Source organism: Macaca thibetana, chromosome 10 (assembly GCF_024542745.1).
Source record: "Macaca thibetana thibetana isolate TM-01 chromosome 10, ASM2454274v1, whole genome shotgun sequence".
In the NCBI taxonomy this organism is placed as follows: domain Eukaryota; kingdom Metazoa; phylum Chordata; class Mammalia; order Primates; family Cercopithecidae; genus Macaca; species Macaca thibetana.
In genome coordinates this window covers 55672566-55695215 of record NC_065587.1, presented here as the reverse complement: position 1 = coordinate 55695215, position 22650 = coordinate 55672566, and the positions used below count along the sequence as shown (strand labels likewise).

The 22650-nt window shown below is 47.2% G+C and overlaps 2 protein-coding genes across 2 annotated transcripts in view; one reads left to right on the top strand and one right to left on the bottom strand.

The window, feature by feature from the left end:
* OSER1 (oxidative stress responsive serine rich 1) overlaps positions 1-22650 on the bottom strand; it is a 313341-nt gene that overhangs the window by 29462 nt on the left and 261229 nt on the right. The gene's annotated exons all lie outside the window — the stretch shown is intronic.
* Positions 1-22650, top strand: part of GDAP1L1 (ganglioside induced differentiation associated protein 1 like 1) — a 112551-nt gene that overhangs the window by 64104 nt on the left and 25797 nt on the right. Inside the window, exon 2 of the mRNA XM_050806538.1 lies at positions 15398-15644. Within this exon, the coding sequence (XP_050662495.1) occupies positions 15465-15644 (180 nt within the window). The 5' untranslated portion in view covers positions 15398-15464. The remainder of the gene's footprint in view (positions 1-15397; positions 15645-22650) is intronic.

The following is a 22650-nucleotide window of genomic DNA, read 5'->3' as shown; positions in this document are numbered from 1 at the left end:
AGTTTAGAGTAAGTCCAGCTCCTGTCTCTTATTCAAAAGTAAGCAATGCTCAGAACAGGAAGAGAAAAAAAAAAGAGATACAGCCAAGCAAAAAGTAACTCCTAAAGAACACCCATGATGCCACCCACTCAGAGGCCATGGCGTCCTGGTGGAAGCCTTCCAGATATGTGGTTCTTTTTCATTTGTTTTAGGGAAACGTAGTCTCACTCTGTCACCTAGGCTGGAGTGCAGTGGTGAAATCTTGGCTCCCTGCAACCTCTGCCTCCCCTGTTCAAGCAATTCTCCTGCCTCAGCCTATTTATTTATTTATATTTACAGTTTTTATTTATTTATGTTTTATTTATTTATATTTATTTTTATAAATTAATTTTTATAAATTTATTTGATAAATAGGCCGGGCACCTATTTATTTTTATTTATGTTTATATTTTTATTTATTTATATTTATATTTTATTTATATTCTATATTATTTATTTATTTATTTATTTATTTATTTTATTACAGGCTCATACCTGTAATCCCAGCACTTTGGGAGGCCAAGACGGGCAGATCACTTGAGGGTCAAGAGTCTGAGACCAGCCTGGCTAACATGGTGAAACCCTATCTCTACTAAAAATACAAAAATTAACCAGTTGTTGTGGCAGGCACCTGTAATCCCAGCTACTCAGGGAGGCTGAGGCAGGAGAACCACTTAAACCCGAGAGGCAGAGGTTGCAGTGAGCTGAGATCATGCCACTGCACTCCAGTCTTGGCAACAGAGTGAGACTCCATCTTAAAAATAAATAATAAATAAATAAATAAATGTGGATTCCCACGCTGTACTATAAACCAATTATATCAGAATCTCTAGGGCTGGGTTCCTGGCATTGTTACTTTATAAATAAAGACCTTAGTTAGTTCTAAAGTGCACACAGGGTAAAAAATCACTGACTGACACCCCTCCGCTCCCCGCCACCTTCTCTTTCACTGCTTTAGCTTGAAATCTCTACTGGGTGAGACTGATGCCAGCCCAGTTTGGTTTGGAGCAGAAGCAGTGGTTCTCAGGATCACCTGGGAGCTTTATAAAATGTCCATGTCAGGGCTCCTGCCCCAGACCAACTGAATCAGAATTACTAGGTGTCAAGGCCAAGAGATTATTGTTTCAGAAAGCTACCCAGATGCTGCTGAGGTTCAGCCACCAGTGTGGAGTCTAATATAAGAACGATCTGGGATTACTACATTCTTCTGCTGAACATTCAGATTCAAAGTCTGGGGTGAGGACCAGGAACCTGTATGTTTAACAAGTGCCATAGGTGATTCTCACGAGATGCAAGGTTGAGAAACACAGATGGAGGAAAGGTCCCTGGATTGGAGTCGGTAAGACAGGGCTCCTGGCTGTGTGACTTCTCACAGGTCACTTACCCTCTCTGAGATTCATCTCTTCATCTGTAAAATAGAGATGATGATAGTAACTGCATGAGGCAGAGATCCATCTCTGCCCCCAGAGACCTGTGTTCTCAGTCCATAGGACGCAGTAGGTGTTGGAAAGAGGCTGCCACTCACCAGGGACTGCATTTCCCAGCTCCACTTTGCACTGAGGTGGGGCGACCACATGACTGAGTTGTGGCCAATGAACGTGGGCAGAAGTGAGGAATGCTGCTGCCCATAAAACCCCCATGATCCTCCACTCTCTCTTCCCATCTGCCCATCGGATATCAATGCCTGGGGAACGTGAAAGCCCCAAGGGAAGGTTGATAGAACTCTTTGTTCCTCCCCACACTGCTGCCAACTGGACTTTATATTAGTGAAAAGTAAACTTCCATGTGTTTAGCTACTGAGACTTGTATCTGTTACAGTAAGGATCGCTATGTTACCAAACATACCGCCTCTGGGAGTGTGGCAAAAATTAAATGCTCTGATGCAGAGGTTGCAAACTGACAATGTATGGACTTGGATCCACCCTGTAGACATGTTCTGTTATGCCTGCCCCAGTGTTCTTTTTTATATAAATTTATCAATAAATTTTTATTTTTATTTTTTTTGAGATGGAGTCTCGCTCTGTCACTCAGGCTGGAGTGCAGTGGCGCCATCTTGGTTCACTGCAACCTCTGCCTCCCAGGTTCAAGCGATTCTCCTGCCTCAGCCTCCCAAGTAGCTGGTATTACAGCTGCACAGCACCATGCCCAGCTAATTTTGTATTTAGAGACGGGGCTTCGCCATATTGGCCAGGCTTGTCTCGAACTCCTGACCTCAGGTGATCCACCGCCTTGGTCTCCCAGAGTGCTGGGATTACAGGCGGGAGCCACTGCACCCAACCGAATTTATCAGTAAATTTTTAAATGAGCAAATTCACACAAACATCTGGATTTCCAGGTTCGTGAAAACCCAGAATCACTGGCACCTGGGTTTGCATTCCAGTGGCTGGACGAGGAGCGACTGTCGTGTTGAGAAGAACTTGTGCTCTCCAGTTTGCCACAGTCTCCACCACACAGCATTGCTTTACGCCTGGCTTGCCTCATTCATGGCACTTCTCCCATGCCTGCAGCTTCTCAAGTCAGTGAACCTATAGAATAGACCACCACTTCTCCTGTTGTCCTTCCCAGCTTTTCCCCATCTCCCCTTTTCCCTAGTTTATAAGACAGGAGAAGGGGGAGAAAGCAAAAAGTTGGAAAGAAACAGAAGTAAAATAAATAAATAAATAGCTAGATGACCTTGGCACCACCACCTGGCCCTGGTGGTTAAAATAATAATAATAATATTAACCCCTGACCAAAACTACTAGTGTTATCTATAAATTCCAGACATTGTATGAGAAAGCATTGTAAAACTTTTTGTTCTGTTAGCTGATGCATGTAGCCCCTCGTCACGTTTTCCATGCTTGCTTGATTTATCACGACCCTTTTACATGGATCCCTTAAAGTTGTAAGCCTTTAAAAAGGTCATGTATTTCTTCTTCAGGGAGCTCGGCTCTTAAGACGCGAGTCTGCCGTCGCTCCCGGCCGGAAAAAAAAACCTCTTCCTTCTTTAATCTGGTGTCTGAGAAATTTTGTCTGCGGCTCGTCCTGCTGTAAACCCTGATGCAATAGACGTAGAAGTGATGCGTTAGCTGTTAAGATTTGTCACAGCAAAATTCAAGTGACTTCTTACTCTCAGGAAAGCCATTCTTGCCCAGAATTTGGAAGCAAAAATATTCTGGGTGCTCCTTACAGGCTGAAAGATGTTCCCCACCCCAACCCTACCCATATCTGTGGCCATTTCAGCATCCACTATATGGAGGCAGAGGTAAGAGATGGGACAAGCTCAACTGGATTTGGGGGTCAGATAGCCCTGGGTCCCAACGCCAGCTATGCTTGCTTCCTAGCTGGGGATTGGGGGCCAGGCATTTCTTGTTTTCCTTCTTTCTTTCTCTCTCTTTCTTTCTTTCTTTTTTTTGAGATGGAGTTTCGTTCTTGTCACCCAGGCTGGAGTGCAATGGCGCAATCTAGGCTCACTGCAACCTCCACCTCCTGGGTTCAAGCAATTCTTCTGCCTCAGCCTCCCAAGTAACTGGGATTACAGGCACCCACAACCATGCCCAGCTAATTTTTGTATTTTCAGTAGAGACAGGGTTTCACCATGTTGGTCAGGCTGGCCTCGACTTCCTGACTTCTGGTGATTCACCTGCCCCGGCCTCCCAAAGTGCTGGGATTACAGGTGTGAGCCACAGCCCTGGCCAGCATTTATTGTTTACTGAGTCACTGTTTCCATCTGTCAAATGTGGACATTAATGCCCTTTCCATGAGATTTTGGTAACAGGTCTAGCTCAGAAGGACATTCAGACAATGTGAAGTCCCTTCCCTTTTCCTGCAGTGTGAGGACCAGGACTGGCACAGGGAAATCAAGCAGTATCTTTTTTTTTTTTTTTTTTTTGAACAACTTAGATTTAAAAAATTTTTAAAAACGATGGAATAATGCATGTCTACAATAGGTATATTAGTCAGCTTGGGCTGCCATAACAAAATATCACACCCGAGGTGGCTTACACATCAGAAACTAAATGAAAGAAGTAGACAGAAAAAAAAAAATCAGAAACTCATTTTCTCACAGTTGTGGAAGCTGCAAATCCAAGATTAAGGTACCAGCAGGGTTGGTTTCTGTTGAGGCCCCCCTTGCTGACTTGCAGACAGCAACCTTCTCATTGTGTCCTCACAGGGCCTTTCTTCTGTGAGCACTCCTATGTCTCTTCCTCTTAGAAGAAAAAGAGGCTTGTTGAATTGGGGCTTCGCCCTTATGACCTAATCTAACCTTTATTATGTCCTCAAAGGCTCTATTTTCATATATAACCACATTAGGGGTTACTTCATCATATCAATTTTGGGATGCACAATTAAGTCCATAACAGAAGGAAAACCAGAAACTCCAATTAAGAAAAATAAATAACAGGCCAGGTGCAGTGGCTCATGCCTGTAATCCCAGCACTTTGGGAGGCCAAGGAGGGTGGGTCATTTGAGGTTAGGAGTTCGAGACCAGCCTGGCCAACATGGTGAAACCCTGTCTCTACTAAAAATACAAAAATTAGCCAGGTGTAGTGACATGTACTTGTAATCCTAGCTACTTGGGAGGCTGAGGCAGGAGAATTGCTTGAACCCAGGAGGTGGAGGTTACAGTGAGCCGAGATTGTGCCACTGTACTCCAGCCTGGGTGACAAGAGTAAGACTCCATCTCAAAAAAAAAAGAAAGAAAGAAAAATAAACAACAAAAAAAAACCCCACTCATGATCTCTTCTTACCCTTGTCTCTACCCATCTCAATATAACCACATGACTACTATTAAACTTTTATTTATATGTCTTAAAAAATTGAATTGTACATACTTTTTTGGTAACCTGCTTTTTTCCTCTTTACATTTTAAAGGTTGTAATAACCTAAGCTAAATAGAATTTTTAAAACACCTTATATAATCAATACCTGTTCTTAAAATTTAAACATATCATGAAATCCTTCCTTATATTTAGTGGATATGAATTATTCCATGGTGCAGTATGATGACTCACACCTATAATCCCAATAATTTGGGAGGCCTAGATGGGCAGATTGCTTGAACTCAGGAGTTCAAGACCAGCCTGGGCAACATGGTGAAACCCCATATCTACAAAAAGTACAAAAGTTAGCTGGGTATCGTGGCACAAGCCTGTTGTCCCAGCTACTCAGGAGGCTGAAGTGGGAGGATCACCTGAGCTTGTGGAAGTGGAGGCTGTAGTGAGCCATGATTGCATCACTGCACTCCAGCCTGGGTAACAGAGTGAGACCCTCTCAATCAATCAATTCATCCAACTGTGTTATAGATATACTCTAATTTTTAAGTCAAATCCCCTATTGTCTGGACACTTCAAAATTCATTTTCTATGGACTTAGTGTTCATTAGCTCTTGACTTTAGGCTACTACCATTCATATCCAGATGAGTCTCAGTTTCCCGATGTATATTATCAGGATAATAACAATATCTTTCTCAAGATAATGTCCATAAAGTGCTTAGCGCACTGTCTGGCACATGGAAAACCCTCGTAGCTGTTATTATGATTATTATAAATTCGTACAACCTTGTATACCTAGCCAATAGTTTCTATAGGATAAATTCCTAAAAGGTAAGTACATTTGACAGATTTTCGTTAAATTTCACCAAATTTTCTTCCTGAAAGGCTAGGCAAATCCACAATCTCTTAACTGAAATGAATTTTTGAATTTGGCTTTTGTGGGATTTTAGAAAGGTAATGTAGTACTATACTAAATATTAATGAAATTCCCAGTGGGGGCCGGGGCAGCACCTCATAATCAAATACATTAATGTTTCTTTAGAGAAAGATAAATAAAAATCATAGTCTCATATCAGTTCAGTGCAGATGTTGCCACTAAATGAGTTTGTCTTAAACTTGTAACTTGCAGTGGGGATAGAGAGAGAAAACTTTTGATTTTATAACTTTGGACTTTAAAATTGCAGTTAGCAAATTATTGGCTTTCATAACTGGCAAGTTTAGTGGGCTGGAGCTGCAGGGTTGCTTAAGACAGCAACTCAGTTATTTCACCCAGAGGTCATTTGCTTCCAGCTCAGTACCCTGTCATTTGGTGTCAGCTTCATTCAAGCCTGGCTCCCCTCAAGAATGGCTGCCAGGAGCAGTGGAGGCTACAGGCTTCCTGGCCAAAGTTTAGCAAAAAGAGCAGCCACATCCCATGACTGGGTGCAGTGGTTCATGCCTGTAGTCCCAGCACATTGGGAGGCCAAGGTGGGCAGATCACCTGAGGTCAGGAGTTCAAAACCAGCCTGGCTAACATGGTATAACCCCGTCTCTACTAAAAATACAAAAGTTAGCCAGGTGTGGTGGCACATGCCTGTAATCCCAGACACTTAGAGACTGAGGCAGGAGTAACTCTTGAACCCAGGAGGTGGAGGTTGCAGTGAGCCAAGATCACACCTCTGCACTCCAGCCTGGGCAACAGAGTGAGACTGTCTCAAAAAATAAAAGAAAGAAAGAAAAAGAAAAAGAAAAAAAAAAAGAGCAGACACATCCCACAAGCACTGCACAAAAACCTGAGCTTTGCACTAACAGGACCACCCCTGGACCACCAGCAAAATGCTCTGGGCTGACTGGCTCACGTATTAGAAACAATCACTGGAACAAGGGAGGATGAGATTAACCTGATTGGCTTTGACCACTGGGGCAGAAGTCAAGGTAAGCCCCACCCTAGTCCCTTGGCTGCAACATGAAGGGGTGGGGTGAGGGGAGGTAGATGTGTGTAGAATGGATGTTGGACAGACAACTACAGTGTCCACTGCAGATTTTAGTATGAATTGCTTGTTTCTAATTTTAACTACTACTTATTGATTTGCAGGAACTCTTTATGTATGACGAATATTATGTCTTGATATGGTTTGGCTGTGTCCTCACCCAACTCTCATCTTGAATTATAGCTCCCATAATCCCCACATGTTGTGGGAGGGACCTGGTGGGAGGTAATTGAATCATGGGGGTGGGTTTTCATGTGCTGTTCTCATGATAATGAATAAGGTTCATGAGATCTGATGGTTTTATAAAGGGCAGTTCCCCTGCACACACTCATCTTGCCTGCTGCCAAGAGAGTACATGTAAGACATGTCCTTGCTCCTGTTTCACCTTCACCATGATTGTGAGGCCTCTTCAGTCATTAAATCTCTTTTTCTTTATAAATTATCCAGTCTCAGGTATTTCTTCATAGCAATATGGAAATGGATGAATACATGTTTTTATGTAAATTGTGAATATTTCTCCCAGTCTATTGCTTTTCTTTTAACTTTATTTTATAATTTTCATGGTACAAAATTTGTTAAGCTTTGTGTATCAAATCTGTCAGCCCTTCCCCTACTCTTTAAGTCCAAGCAGGATTTAAAGTGTTTTGGGGTGGAAGGGAAAATGATGGGGAGCAGCAGTGCCCTTCAAGACCTTGGAAATAATGTCACCTCTCGAATTAAAATGATACCCAGGGAATGCGATTAGTGTTCTGAAAAAGAGAATTGAGAGATTGCCTAAAAGTGTGGAACGGAGACTTTAGGGTCACGGCAAACTTCCATCAGGCTGACCAGAGGTCATCTCCGGGGCAGGCCAGGGGTCATTCATTGATTGACTTGTTTATTTAATACTGGGCACCTACTCTGTGTCAGGCTCTGGGCCAGGAGCTGAAGGCAGCAGTGAACATTACCACATCCTTACCCTTATGGAGCTTATATCCCTATCAGAGAGATAGATAATAACTGCATGGCAGGCCAGGTGCAGTGGCTCACATTTGTAATCCCAGCACTTTGCGAGACCGAGGCGGTGGATCACTTGAGGTCAGGAGTTTGCGACCAGCCTGAGCAACACGGAGAAACCCCGTCTCTACTAAAAATACAAAATAAGCCAGGCAAGGTGGCGCACACCTGTAATCCCAGCTACTTGGGAGGCTGAGGCAGGAGAATGGTTTGATCCTGGGAGGCGGAGGTTGCAGTGAGCCGAGATCGAGCCATTGCGCTCCAGCCTGGGTGACAAGAGTGAAACTCCGTCTCAAAACAAAACAAACAAACAAACAAAAAACAAACAGAAAAACCCTGCGTGGCAGACCCCCTGTTGGAAAGTGCTATGGAGAAAAATAAAGTCATGTAAAGGAGTGCTGGGTCAGAGTAGCTACCTCTTTTACATGGGCAGTCAAGAAAGGTTTAGCTAATTCTTGGTTTTTTTTTTTTTTTTTTTGAGACGGAGTCTCGCTCTGTCGCCCAGGCTGGAGTGCAGTGGCCAGATCTCAGCTCACTGCAAGCTCCGCCTCCTGGGTTCATGCCATTCTCCTGCCTCAGCCTCCCAAGTAGCTGGGACTACAGGCGCCCGCCACCTCGCCCGGCTAGTTTTTTGTATTTTTTAGTAGAGACGGGGTTTCACCGTGTTAGCCAGGATGGTCTCGATCTCCTGACCTCGTGATCCACCTGTCTCGGCCTCCCAAAGTGCTGGGATTATAGGCTTGAGCCACCGCGCCCGGCCAGGTTTAGCTAATTCTAAGCTGGCATTTACATGAGCAGAGATATGAAGGTGCTGAGGGAGACAACTTGGGGAAAAAAAAAAAAAAAAAGCATGGCAGGCAGTGGGAACAGCAAGTGAAGAGACCCTGGGCAAAGTGTGGAGCGGCACCCACTGCCTCCAGGGAAGAGTCGGGAGGCCGATGGGCTGGGGCAGCGGGCAAGGGAGGGCGAAAGGAGATGGGGAGGTGTGATGGGGACCAGACGGGGCCAGATGGGGTAGCACCTTAAGTCATTAGGACTTTGGCCCTCCTCTGTGTGAGATGAGGCACCACTGGAGGATTGACTGTGAGTCACTAAACACCCCTGAGATCTTTGTATTAAACCTGCCTGGAAAAAGACAGGAGACAGAGTCAGTAAAAAAAAACTTGGAAAGGCGGCCCCAGAGAGCCAGAAGTCAGCCGTGTGTCCTAGCCATGTTCAAGGAGGAGAGACACTGGCTGGGGAATCCCAGAATGGGCCAACTGAACCATCCATCCTCACATCAAGGTGATAACAGTATCGACCTCAATGAGATAATGGCAGTGGGGTGCTTAGCGAGGTATTGAGCACATGGAACATCCTCCTGGCTGTTATTATGTCATGATAACATATGATCATATGTGTTATCAGACATTTTTATTATACAGTCTGCCAGTATAGGTCTGGGTGAGATGTTCCCCAGGTGTCCCATCTCATTGTGCCCTGAGTTCACATTCAGTGGCAACCACTTGGCTGAGTCCATTTCTAGGTGTCACAGAAGGAGGGGAGGAGTAGTCCCACCCTGTGAGGAATACGTACTTTTCAGATTTCTGACACCCAAACTGGACAATAATTTCACCACTTAAAACTCTCTAGGGGGCTGGCCATGGTGGCTCACACCTGTAATCCCAGCATTTTGGGAGGCCGAGGCAGGCAGATCACCTGAGGTCAGGAGTTCAAGACCAGCCTGGCCAACATGGTGAAACCCCATCTCTACTGAAAATATAAAATTAGCCAGGCATGGTGGAGCACGCCTGTATTCCCAGCTATTCAGGAGGCTAAGGCAGGAGAATCGCTTGAACCCAGGAGGTAGAGGTTGCAGTGAACCGAGATGGCACCATTGCACTCCAGTCTGGGCGACAGAGCGAGACTCCATCCCCCACCCAAAAAAAGAAAAAAACTACTCTTCAGGGACTTCCCAGTGCCCTTGGCACAATGTGATGACTCCTACAGGTGGCCTAAGTGGCCTAGCAGTACCACTCAGCCTCATGTCTCCACTCTGCCTCCAGCAGATGAGTGAGCATCAGCCTGTCAAGCACTCTGCCCCTGTCCCACCTCTGGGCCTGTGTCTCTACCTGGAGCATGCATCCTTTCCACCTCCTTCTCCCCAGCTGGCTATGCCCCCTCATCCCACAAGCCTCTGCTTCAAGTCCCTGAGCAAACGCTGATGATGCCTGCCTGGACGCCCCACTCTTCCCACTCAGTGCACATCAGCTGACCCCTAGCTCGAAACACTCATGTTTATTGCCGGAGGGCTTTCTGTGGCCACTGGGAACCACTCTGCCAACTGCAGGGCAGGCCTGAAGTGCCAGGGAATTAAAACTTCTCTCAAGAAGCAGCCCTCAAACAACGACTGACAGGACTTTCTGTGTAAATACCCCAGTTCTTTCCCTCCTTGGGCAGGGTAATGCTGAGGGCCTTCGTGTGGCTCTCAGAATTTCCCTTTGGGATTAAGCCCTGGTCACCCACAGTAGTAACTTGCTTGGCAATACACCTTCCTTGGCTGTCTTTCCTGTCTGCCCCACTTGCCTCCCAGGATGTCTTTTTTCTCGAAAGTTAATTATGTGCCCTTGAGTACGTGTCTTAGGGTCTGCTTGGCAGGAACCCATACTGAGAGCCATTGCCTCTGAAAAGCCTTCCCTGGCATCACCAGTGCTCAGACAGGGGATCCAGACGTCCCTTTCTGGCTCTACCACACCCCCTTCCCATCGCAGTCACAGCACTTATCACACAGTCCTATCATTGTCCAGGTCCCCACAAAAACACAGATGATTCACCAGGAAAGAAGTTAAGTTGGCTTTTGTTTGTTTGTTTGTTTGTTTTGAGACAGGGTCTCACTCCAGTTGCCCAAGTTGGAATGCAGCAGCGCAATCTCAGCTCACTGCAATCCTCCCATCTCACTGCAAAGCCTCCCAAGTAGCTGGGACTACAGGTGTGTGGCACAACACCCAGCTAATATTTTGTATTTTTACTAGAGATGGGGTTTTGCCATGTTTCCCAGGCTGGTCTTGAACTCCTGGACTGGAGCAATCCACCCACCTCAGCCTCCAGAAGTGCTGGAATTACAGGTGTGAGCCACCACACCCGGCCTGGTTTTTAAACAGTTGAAGGTATGGTGAATTTCACTCATAATTAATGAAATTCACATAAAGAATGCCAGCTGACAAATGGCAACAAAAGGACAAAATTAGAAAATCAGCATTTTCTAATGATAGTAACTGATTCAGTCACAGACCATCAATGAATGAGGAACTGGACACCCACAAGGAGCTGGTCAGAAGAGGAGAAGTGGACATTTACCTAGAGAGGTGTGGTCACCGCCTGAAGCCCATGATCAGGCTTGGCATTATTAGCAGTGGGACAGTTAGACATGAAGTGAGGTGAAATGGAGCACATAGCACCACTCGTGAAATATAATTACTTTCTTACCCCAAAATGTTCCATCTAAATCTAATCCATCCATTGGATGTAAATACTAGTTTTTGGGAAATATAGGAGAGAGTACAGGAAGTTAAAGGACACCACAGTGAAGCAACGTGACAGATCCCAGAGAGGAACACTGTCCAAGACAACTGGCCCAGTCTCTTCATGAGTCACTGCCATTGGGGGTCAAAAAAAAAAAAAAATAGAGTGAGGACCATATTAGATTAAAATAGACTTAAGACTGCAGGAACAAAATCCATTACGTGGTCCTTGATTGGATCCTGGTTGAAACCACCTGTAAAGACATTTCTGGCAAACCTGGAGAGATTTGAATATAAATATATTTTTTGAGACAGGGTCTCACTCTGTGGCCCAGGCTGGAGTGCAGTGGCATAATCTCAGCTCACTGCAATCTCCACCTCCCAGGCTCAAGCGATTCCCCCCGCCTCAACCTCCTAAGTAGCTGGGACAACAGGCACATGACACCATGCCTGGCTAATTTTTGTATTTTTTGTAGAGATGGGGCCTTACCATGTCACCCAGGGTGGCCTTAAACTCCTGGACTCAAGTGATATGCCTGCCTCGGCCTCCCAATGTGCTAGGATTACAGGCGTGAGCCACCATACCTGGCCTTCATATTGTTAATTTCTTAATATGAAAATTGCATTTTATGTAAGAAAATGACCTATGTTAGATACAAATTATTTGATACTTTATAAGTATCGAATACCGATATATTTAGTTGGAGAAATATCATGATGCCTATAATTTATTTCAAAATACTTCACTCCCCAATTAAACAAATATGGCAAATTTTTCCCAATGCTTATACCTAGGTGATAGATATATGGATGTTCATTGAGCTACTTTCACATGTTTGAAATTGTTTTGTAATAATAAGAAAAAAAAAAAGCAAACTAAAGACATACCATTTTCTACCCATAGATTCACAAAGAAACAGTTTTAAAATAGGCTGCGTTGGCAAGGGTGAGGGAAATGGGCACTGTAGTATAACCTCTTTGAAGTGATGTTTGGCAAAGCCATGCCCTTCAATTGCTTCTAGGAATTTAGCAAACAGATTATATAGAAATATGGGCAAATATATATAAATAAGGATATTCACTGCAGCTTTATCTTTATTATAAAAGATTAGAAACAACATATATGTCCATCAGTAGAAGTTAAGTAAATTTTTTGTGATCTATCCATATAGTACAGAGTCCTACAAAGTATAGGGTAGACCTGTTGTGCTGATAGGAAACTCTTTCCAAGATGTCTTGCTAAGTGAACAAGCCAAAGAGCAGGCCAGTGTCTGTCTGTCTGTCTGTCTGTCTTATTGCTATATCTCTGGTGCCTAGCAACACACCTGGCACACAGTGGGTCCACAATTAATATTAGTTGAGGGAATGAACACGTATCTGAGCATGACTGCTGTGAGTCAGGCTCCCTGAATGCCACCAGTTTCAAGACATTGATAGGGGCCAGATTTTCCATACCATCAAATTTCCACCCAACAGGATGGCCGCTCCTGGTCCAACTGCTGGCATGCAAACCCAGGTGCCAGCTATTCTGGGTTTTCATGAACCTGGAAATCCAGATGTTTGCGTGAAATTGCTCATTTTAAAATTTGTCAATAAAATAACACTGGGGTAGGCATAAGAGAACATATCTGCAGGGTGGGTCCAAGCCAACACATTGTCAGTTTGCAACTTCTGCATTAGCGTATTTAACTTTTGCCACACTGCTGGAGGCAGTATGTTCAGTAACACAGCACTTGTTGCTATAACAGATACAAACCTCAGTGACTTCACACAATAGAATTTTATTTTCACTCATATAAAGTCCATTTGGCAGCAGGTGTGGGGAGGAACAAGGAGTTTTATCAACTTTCCCTTGGGGCTTTCAAGTTCCTCCAGGCATTGATATTCAATAGGCAGATGGGAAGAGAGAGTGGAGGATCATGGGGGTTTTATGGGCAGCAGCATTCCTCACTTCTGCCCACATTCATTGGCCACAACTCAGTCATGTGGTTGCCCCACCTCATTGCAAAGTGGAGTAGTCCCTGGTGAGTGGCAGCCACCTTCCAACAACTACTGTGTCCTATGGACTGAGAACACTGGCTGACAGTGATCCATCTCTGCCTCGTGCAGTTATCATCATCTCTACTTCACAGATGACGAGTCGAATCTCAGAGAGGGTAAGTGACCTGTGAGAAGTCACCCAACCAGGAGCCCTATCTTACTGCCTCCAATCCAGGGATCTTTCCTCTATCTCAGTGTTTCCCAACTGTGTTAGACCATTCTCACATTGAGATAAAGAAATACCTGAGACTGGGTAATTTATAAAGAAAAGAGGTGTAATTGGCTCATGGTTCTGCAGGCTATACAGGAAGCATGGCACCAGCACCTGCTTGGCTTCTGGTGAGGCCTCAGAAAGCTTCCAATCATGGCTGAAGGCAAAGGGGAAGTTGGCATATCATATGGTGAGAGAGGAAGCAAGACAGAGTAGGGGAAGATGTGCCACATACTTATTTTTTTATTTTGCTTTCTTAACCTGTTCCCGACCACACACTTTTAGACAATCAGATCTCACAAGAACTCACTGACTATTGCAAGGACAGCACCAAGCCAAGAGGGGTACACCCCCATGATCCAATCACCTCCTACAAGGCCCCACCTCCCGCACTGGGGACTACATTTCAACATGAAATTTGGTGGAGACACAGATGCAAACCATATCACCAACCTTGCATCTCATGAGAATCGCCTATGGCACTTGTTAAACCTGCAAGATTGTGACCCTGGGAGCATACAGGATTGAATTTTCCTTCAAGATATACCATGCCCTTTTTTGCAAAATCGAACAGTGAACAACAACAAAAATTTCACAAAAGAGTGACAAAAAATGTATGCTGAACGAGGGAGGCTAATGTAGCAACTGAGACTTGATAGAAAATGTAGCTATAGGTTTTGTGGCAGCCAAGGCAAAAGGGAAACCCAGGGGCCACAGAACATCTGTTACCTGGTAGAAGGAGGTTCACTGGTTCCTTTTGAGTACGGCTTACAGCCTGGGGGATGAGGTACCCAGGAGTCCTTAGCAGCATGATGGATGGGGGTGGGTGGTCGGGGGTAAGAGGGAGGACTGAGCTTATCTTCCTAGTACATCTATTTCCATCTGTTGTCCCAGGGTCTGCTTCTGTATTTCCTCAATGGTAAATAAATTAAAACACAGTATTTATAGTAATGGAAGTATAGGTGTATTAAGGAACTTTTCTGAAGTTCTTATGAATGTTTAGGGCAGACTTTGTGACAGCAAAGGCATTATGGGCTTTCTTTGGGCTCACCTGGTTATGCCTTGGTAGAAGATGCGACCTGGAACCAATGACTTGACATTTCTGAGCCTCGCCTTTCTCATCTGTGAAAAATGATGATTGTGCAGATTAAATGAGATGATGCATGTAAGGGGCTCAGGTTGATAAATGGTTGCTGTGCCATTGTTTATATTCTTACCATATTATCATGACCTTATGGCTAGGAGCACAGACTCTGGAGCCAGACTGCCTATGTTCACATCAGCCTCAACACCTACCAGCTCGATGACCTTGGGCAAGGTCACTTAGCCTCTCTGTGCCTCAGTTTCCTTCTCTGTAAAATGAAGCTAATAGGACTATTGTGAGAGCTAAATGGGCTGATAGTTGTAAAGCTCTTAGAACAGTGCCTGGGCATACAGTAAGTGCTATGTAAGTGTCTGTTAAATATATCATAGTCTGTTCCCTCTACCCTTCGAGGCCCTTCAGGGGAAAAGTTAGAAGATAACAGCTTCAACGCGAGACAAGTAATTTCCAGACACTAATTTCTAAAGGAACAGATCTCTAGAATCCCAGTTAAGAGGTATTTGCCCCTTAGAAGACCGAGAAGCAGGAAAGCGTTGATGATGGTGGAATCTTTGGCAGGTGCCTGGCCCCACACGCTGATCTGTTTGGGGGGCACGACCTACTTCCTCGGGTTCCTTCCATCCTTGCAGGGAGACTGACACTGAGGGCTGGCGGCTTTTCTGGCGCGGGCCAGGGGCGGGCCAGGGGGAGGAGAAGGAAGGAGCTCCCGGGATCCCCTTGCCCCCTCCCCCAACTGCCCGGTGAGTAATGACATTCACGGAGCGGGGAGGGAGGGAGGAGAGGGGCAGGCTCGGCGAGGCCATGTGATGCTGGGCGAGAGAGAGCCGCCGCGCCGGAGCCTCCTTCTTTCCTGCCTCTGATTCCGGGCTGTCATGGCGACCCCCAACAATCTGACCCCCACCAACTGCAGCTGGTGGCCCATCTCCGCACTGGAGAGCGATGCGGCCAAGCCGGCGGAGGCCCCCGACGCTCCCGAGGCGGCCAGCCCCGCCCATTGGCCCAGGGAGAGCCTGGTTCTGTACCACTGGACCCAGTCCTTCAGCTCACAGAAGGTAGAACCGGGCCGGGAGCCGCCTGCGCCGGTGGCCGGGAGGCTTGGGGAGGGGAGCCCCAGGGCTTGAGGGATCTGACGGCAGCGAAAGACTGGAGGGGGAAACCTGGGGTCTGGGGGTCCCGGAGGTCGGGGGACGCGGGTGTTCCTTCCAGGGCTGCTCACCTGGGAGGCGACAGGCCCTGCCTGGGCCCCAGGAGCACAGTTCTCAATTTTAGGAGCATCCACTCTGCCTCTTTCCCTCCCAGAAACAGCAGGTCTGTCGGGGTGCGGGGCGCGGGCGGGTGGGGGGGGTGCTGAGAAAAGAGACAAAGGCGAGGGGAAGAGAATGGGCACTGCTGGGAAGACGGCCTGGTGGGGTGGGAGGTGCTGCTGCTGCAGGGAGGGAGAAGAAGCGCTTCCTGGGGTCCAGCCCCGGTAGCCCCCTCTCAGTCCCTCCCCGCACGCTGCCTTCCCGGACACTGCAGCCCCCCAGGTCACAGCTCCTCTGCCCCTCTGTCTGCGGGCCTTCTTCTGGCTGGGGTTTGGAGGATCTGTCCCCAGTCGTCGCCCACCCCCCACTCCGTGTCTTGGGCTGAGAAGGAAGGAGTTAAAACTATCCCCTCACACCAGCTCGGCTCAGCCCATCAGGTCTCTGTTTTGCTCTTAAAGGCACAGAGTGGCTTCAGCCCCTAAAATGCTTCTAGGACCTAGGGGAGCTGAGGGGCAGTTGGAAATCCAATCTTATGCTGGATTCTCAGGGTTCCCGCTTCCTGGGGGTGAGGCAGTGAACTGCACCCCTCAGACAGGGGCGCCTCTAGGGGCGCAATCTCCCATCCTAGGCGGTTGTCCCGTCTCTGGGCCACGGATTCAGCACCATGGCCAGGGCCCAGAGGCAGGTCCTGCCGGGGCCTAAGCGACACCACTGCCTGACACTCTGACTCCTGTTCTTCCTGGAAGATCCTTTTGTTCCACTCGCTTCTTTTTCCAGATGGAAAAACAGATTCCATGAAGAAAAAGGGCCTTGAAACCCAAAGACTTGGGTTTGAGTCTTGGTCCAGGCTCATTTCATCATCTGGAAAGCGGGATAGTGATAATAACAATAGCTACTTCCAATCCCAACCCCTTCTCAGGGTTGCTGATAGCGTTGTTGAAGAAGGGGTATAACTTAGGAACTTAGTGTTATAAACTGGGACTACTCAAACTTGAGCGTGCATTAGAATCCCTGGATCATCCTGCTTAAAACTCAGACTGCTGGATTCTACCCCAACGATCCTGATTCAGTGGGTCTGGAATGGGGTCCAAGATGCTGCTTTTCCAATGAGTGACCAAGTGATGCTGATGAAGCTGGTCCACCAATCATATTATCCACTGACTCACTGTGGCTGTGGACAGGTCCCTTTGCCTTTCCAAAGCCTCAGATTTATAGTCTGTAAAATGGGGTGAATGCAGTAACTTCCTCGGAGGGCTATTGTGAGAGTGAAATGTGATATGATGCACAAAAAGTACTGATGGCAGTGCCTGGCGAGGGGTCAAGACTGTTGATAATGAGTGTTATGATTTTTTTTTTTTTTTTTGAGACAGAGTCTTGCTCTGTTACCCAGGCTGGAGTGTAGTGACACGATCTCGGCTCACTGCAACCTCTGCCTCCTGGGTTTAAGTGATTCTCCTCTCTCAGCCTCCTGAGTAGCTGGGACTACAGGCACACACCACCACACCCAGCTAAATTTTTTGTATTTTTGGTAGAGATGGGGTTTCACCATGTTTGCCAGGCTGGTCTCGAACTGCTGATCTCAAGTGATCCACCCACTTTGGCCTCCCAAAGTGCTAGGATTACAGGCATGAACCACCACGTGCTGCCATTATGATGTTATTAAAGCACTAGGTAAAGGAGGGGTCAGAGTTAATCAAGGTCATACTGGAGTCACCCACAAATTCTGCACATGCTTGCACATGCCATGTCTCGTGCAAGGAGCCTGGGGATGGGGGCTTTGGAGATGAATCAGACTGCCCTTCAGATTCTAGAACCTCCTTCCACCTAGAACATCAGGAAGTGGGCCCCAGCAGCTGGGACCAGAGGGGGGCAGGGAGGTGGCATCTCCCATAACCATATCATGAGGGAGCCTCCTGTTCTTTGCCCCATGAAATATTTCCTATGTAGCCTGAGCTCAGGGCTGAGGTGGCCCCTGAGTCAGGATGAGACCATCTGCTGCAGCCCCACTTTGGACCAAGTCTCTGGCCAAGCTAACCTGGGCATCTTTCTGTCTCCCATACCAGGGCCTTCCCCCTACCCAGGGGTCCATGGTGGATTCTAGAAGCAGTGTAGCTTGGCAGAAAGGGCATGGGCTCTGCAGTCATATAGTCCTGGGTTCTATTTTCATCTTGGCTACTTACTGGCTGAATGACCTTGGACAAGTCACTTTACCTCTCTGTGCCTCAATGTCCTTATCCGGAAAAGGGGATTTTACATCCTACGCTGCAGAATTCCTTTAGAAGACATAGGCATATGTTCTGCCTGGCATGTAGTAGGAGCTGAGCAGGTGAGTTTGCTTCCTTCTCTCCAATCTTGAAGAGCCTTAATTATATAAAGAGGGCAGTCCCCCATTGTCAAGCATCTAAATAGCCTGTCTTTAATGGCACATGAAATGTTAATGGAGAAAAATAGCCCACCTCTAGGAGTGATGGTGGCTCCATTGGGCATCTGGAGATCATTCCAGATGCAGAGGACAAGAGGACAGTGTGTGGGTCCAGGACCCAGACTCTATGACCAGACTGCCCGGCTTCCATCTCAGCTCTACCACTGACCAGCTGGGTAATCCAGTGCAAGCTGCTTAACCTCTCATGCCCCAGTTATCCACACCTGTAAATTGAGAATATTAATGGTGCCTCCCCAACAGGGTTGTTGTAAGGATTCTGCAAATGTATCCATGTCAATCTCCTAGAACAGCACGTGGCACATAGAAAGTGCTCAGTTAAGTGCTGGGTGCTGTTATAAAGGCATGGATTTTGGAATCAGCCAGACATGTGGTCAAACCCCAACTCTGCCATTCCCAGCTATGTGACTTTGTGCAAGTATCTTCTTTATCTCTCTAAGGCAGCTTTCTCATATATTTGGGGGAGAGGGTTGGGGAGATTGAGTGATATCATGCATGTTCACACACTTAGCACAATGCTTTAAATAATAGCCTGTTAATAGTGAGCTTTCAAGCACTATCATAGGTCATGATTTGGGGCCACAGGGTTTGAAGGAGGCTCTAAATGCCTAAGATCAATGTTAGGATGCTTCTGAGGCTATTCCTGCCCCCAGCCTCCTCATCCTTTGTGGGGAAGAGTAAGGTCAGGAGGGCCAGAAATGCAGGGAGTCAGACCAAGGTTCTAGCACTGCCAGTCCCACTAACTGGCTGTGTGACCTAACCCTCTCTGGTCCTCAGTTTTCTCAGAGGGAAATGAAGCAGATGTTTGATACAGCCTGCCTCCCTCCTCCTTCCCCAGGCAGGAAGAACTGCCCTACCTCTCGGTGCCCCCTGCCTTTGGGGCATCCATCTGTCCTCCTACCTGCCACTTTTCAAAAACCAAGATTGCTACTTCCTAGCTGTGTGACTGGGCAAGTTACTTACAATCTCTATGCCTGTTTCCTCTTCTTAAAAGTGAGGGTACTGGGAGGTACTAGTACCAATCTCATTGGAATTCATAGGGATTAAGATCTAATGCGTGTAAAGCTCTACAATAGTGCCTGGCACAGAGGAGATGCTAATAAGAGTTGGCTGCTGTTACTGCTGTTATTTCCACCAGAGTGAGTCTCTGAGGATTGTCCTTGGCTCCCTTCAGCAAGCCTGGTTCATGGTTCCTTTACTGCCTCCTCTCAGGGTCTGCCCTGTCTTGGATGTACCTCTGGAGGGCCCCCAGCCCAGCCTTCAGCTCCCAGGGGCAAGAGACCCAAGTCTGGGGCCTCCCAGAGGCCAGTTCTGACACCCAGGCATGGCAGGAGAGAAGCCAGGGGTGAAGGATGAAGCAAGGGGTGAAGGATGAAGGGTCTCTCTCCCACCCTGCCCTTGCCTTTCAAACTCTTAGGGCTGGTCCTCCAACTTGTCCATGCTGCACTTGACCATTACCGCCTCCCTTCACCTAAGAGGATCCCCACAGAGGAAAGCTGATGGGGACAGTAACAAGATACATCCTCCTGCTTCTCTGCTCAGAAGCCTGCTGTGGCTCCCCAGGTCCCTCCAGGAAAACTCCAGAGTCCTCACAATGGCCTCAGGCCCTCCTGCAGGGTCCTAACCTTACTTGAGTCAAGACCTAAGTTGGGAGAAGCGTATGGGCCCTTCTCAGAATAATGTTTTTAATTGAATAAAATAAAATGCATAGGATTTTTAGATTAGAACGAAAACCAATCGTATTGAAGTATGGTGTTATATAATAATATTTACGTTTCTGTATTAACCCTTATATAACACGGTCTGGTGGCTGGTCTCATAACAACTGTCATGTTGGAGTCGTGATGAATGCGCATGATATTTTGAGGCAACTGCAACAACTGTGAAGTGATGAAAATATCTGATTGCTAGTGGTGACAATATTGCAGGCACTGCTAAACGCTACCCTACTTTATCGCCTACATTCATAATTGAAGAAAATGCTAACTGTCAGTTTGAGATTACTGAAAATAAACATGTAATTTTCCCATCCTAGTTCAAGGAGTCTCTGAATTAATTCATGGACCCCTTGGCCTGGGAGTGTGAATTAAAAGATCCTATGTACAACCCGGCCAGGTGTGGTGGCTCACACCTGTAATCCCAGCACTGTGGGAGGCCAAGGCAGGCAGATCATCTGATGTCAGGAGTTCAAGACCAGTCTGGCCAACAGGTGAAACCCTGTCTCTCCTAAAAATATAGGCTGCGTGTGGTGACTCACGCCTGTAATCCCAGCACTTTGGGAAGCCAAGGCGGGCCGATCACCTGAGGTTAGGAGTTTGAGACCAGCCTGACCAACATGGTGAAATCCCGTCTCTACTAAAAATACCAAAATTACCTGGGCATGGTGGTGCGCATCTGTGATCCCAGCTACTCGGGAGGCTGAGACAAGAGAATCGCTTGAACCCGGGAGGCGGAGGTTGCAGTCAGCTGAGATTGCACCACTGCAGTCCAGCCTGGGTAACAAGAGTGAAACTCCAGCTCAAAACAAACAAACAAACAAAAAACAAAAATTAGCCAGGTATGGTGGCACATGCCTGTAGTCCCAGCTGCTTGGGAGGCTGAGGCAGGAAAATTGCTTGAACCCGGGAGGTGGAGGTTGCAGTGAGCTAATATTGCACCACTGAACTCCAGCCTGGACAACAGAATAAGACCCTGTCTCAAAAAAAAAAAAAGATCCTGTGTGCAACCCTTTCTGCTTCTACCCTCCTTGTCTATTCCTGACTGCCCTGCCCCAGACACACTGGCTTCCTTGCTGTCTTTTGAGTATGTCCAACATGCTTAGAGCCTTAGCACTGGCTGTTCCCTCTGGCTGAAGCTCTCTTCCCCAGGTCCCGGTGTGGACCACTCCCTCACTCCTTCAAGCCTTTGCTCAAGTGCCACCTTCTTGAGACGCCTGCCCTAATAGACCACCTTAATTAAAATTGCTACCTTTCTCCCCTGATACCCTGGTACCCAGATTCCCCTTCCCTGCTCTATTTTCTCTTTTTTCGGAAGCACTCACCATCTTTTGACAGACCAAATTGCTTATCATCTGCCTGCCCCCACTAACATGTCAGTTCCCTGAGAGCAGGGATCATCGTTTTGTTCACTGCTGAGTTTCCAACAAGACCTGGCACATAGTAGGCAGGCAATAAACAAGTGGTGAAAAGTGATGGATTTGCAAGCTGTAAGGTGTTATGTTAAAAAGCCATTTGACCCTGTAAATCTAAAACTGCTCTAAAAATAAGACCTATTAATTTTTTTTAAAAAAAGAATTTGAAATAAGCTGAGGTCAGAGATGCTAAGTGTCTTTTACAAAGTCACACCGCAACTACATGACTAGGCAGAGACACCAACCCAGCCCATCACATAAACAAGGGCCTGGGTGAGGAGCAGCAGAGCCTGACCATGACAACGAGGCACTGTGGGTGATTTTCAGGCACCCACAGGGAAGCTCGTTTACCCAGAGATGGTTGATGTCTGATCACACTAAGTGATGACCACCTAGCTCTTGTCCAGCCTTCAGGGGGCAGAGATGGCAGATGGCCTTGGTAGCTGAATGCCCTTCCCTTAGGCTTGGCTTCCTCTCTGGGTCCCCCTCCTCCACAGGGTGACACATGGCTGTGGCCTGTAGCTCTGCTAAAGGTAAAAGTCTCCTTGGCTGCCTGCCAGGGTGACCCCAAAGTAGCGCCAAGCAGGATTATCAGGCCTCTAAAGATAGTCCCCTCCCCAAATAGCAGCCCTATCTGACAGCTTCAAGGGAGACCCAGGGCAGGTCATGGGAGCGGCCCCTGGAGGCAGGTGCCCTGCCAAGATGGAAGGCCAACCGTCTGGCCCTACCAAGGGCAAAGGCCTGGTTTGGGCTGTTTCCACCCATTCGGAGGTCCCACCCTGGCCTGGAGGATGGAGGGCCAGGTAAAGACAAGAGACGGGGGCTCTCTGCTCCAGCCAAACTCCAGTCTCCACTACTCTGGGCTTCTCCAGGGCACAGGTCACCTATGAGCTCAAATATACACATGCATACATGCTCCCACGCATGCACACTCACACTGACACAGGCACACACATGGCACACACTCATATGTGCACACATGGGCACTCTCACATCCACACTCACACAGTCCTTGAATACTCACACTTACTCATACACTTATCCATGCACACCCACACTCACGCACACGCAGACACACACACACATTTGCTCACTCATACACACGCACTCACACACTCAGACCCAAACAGATGCTGCCCCCGGGCTGCTCACTCTCTGCAACAGTTTTTCCCCCTCTCTCAGACAGAATCAGAAGCTCTCTCCCACTGCCGAGGAGGGAGGCACAGCCAGCCCTGTCTCCTGCC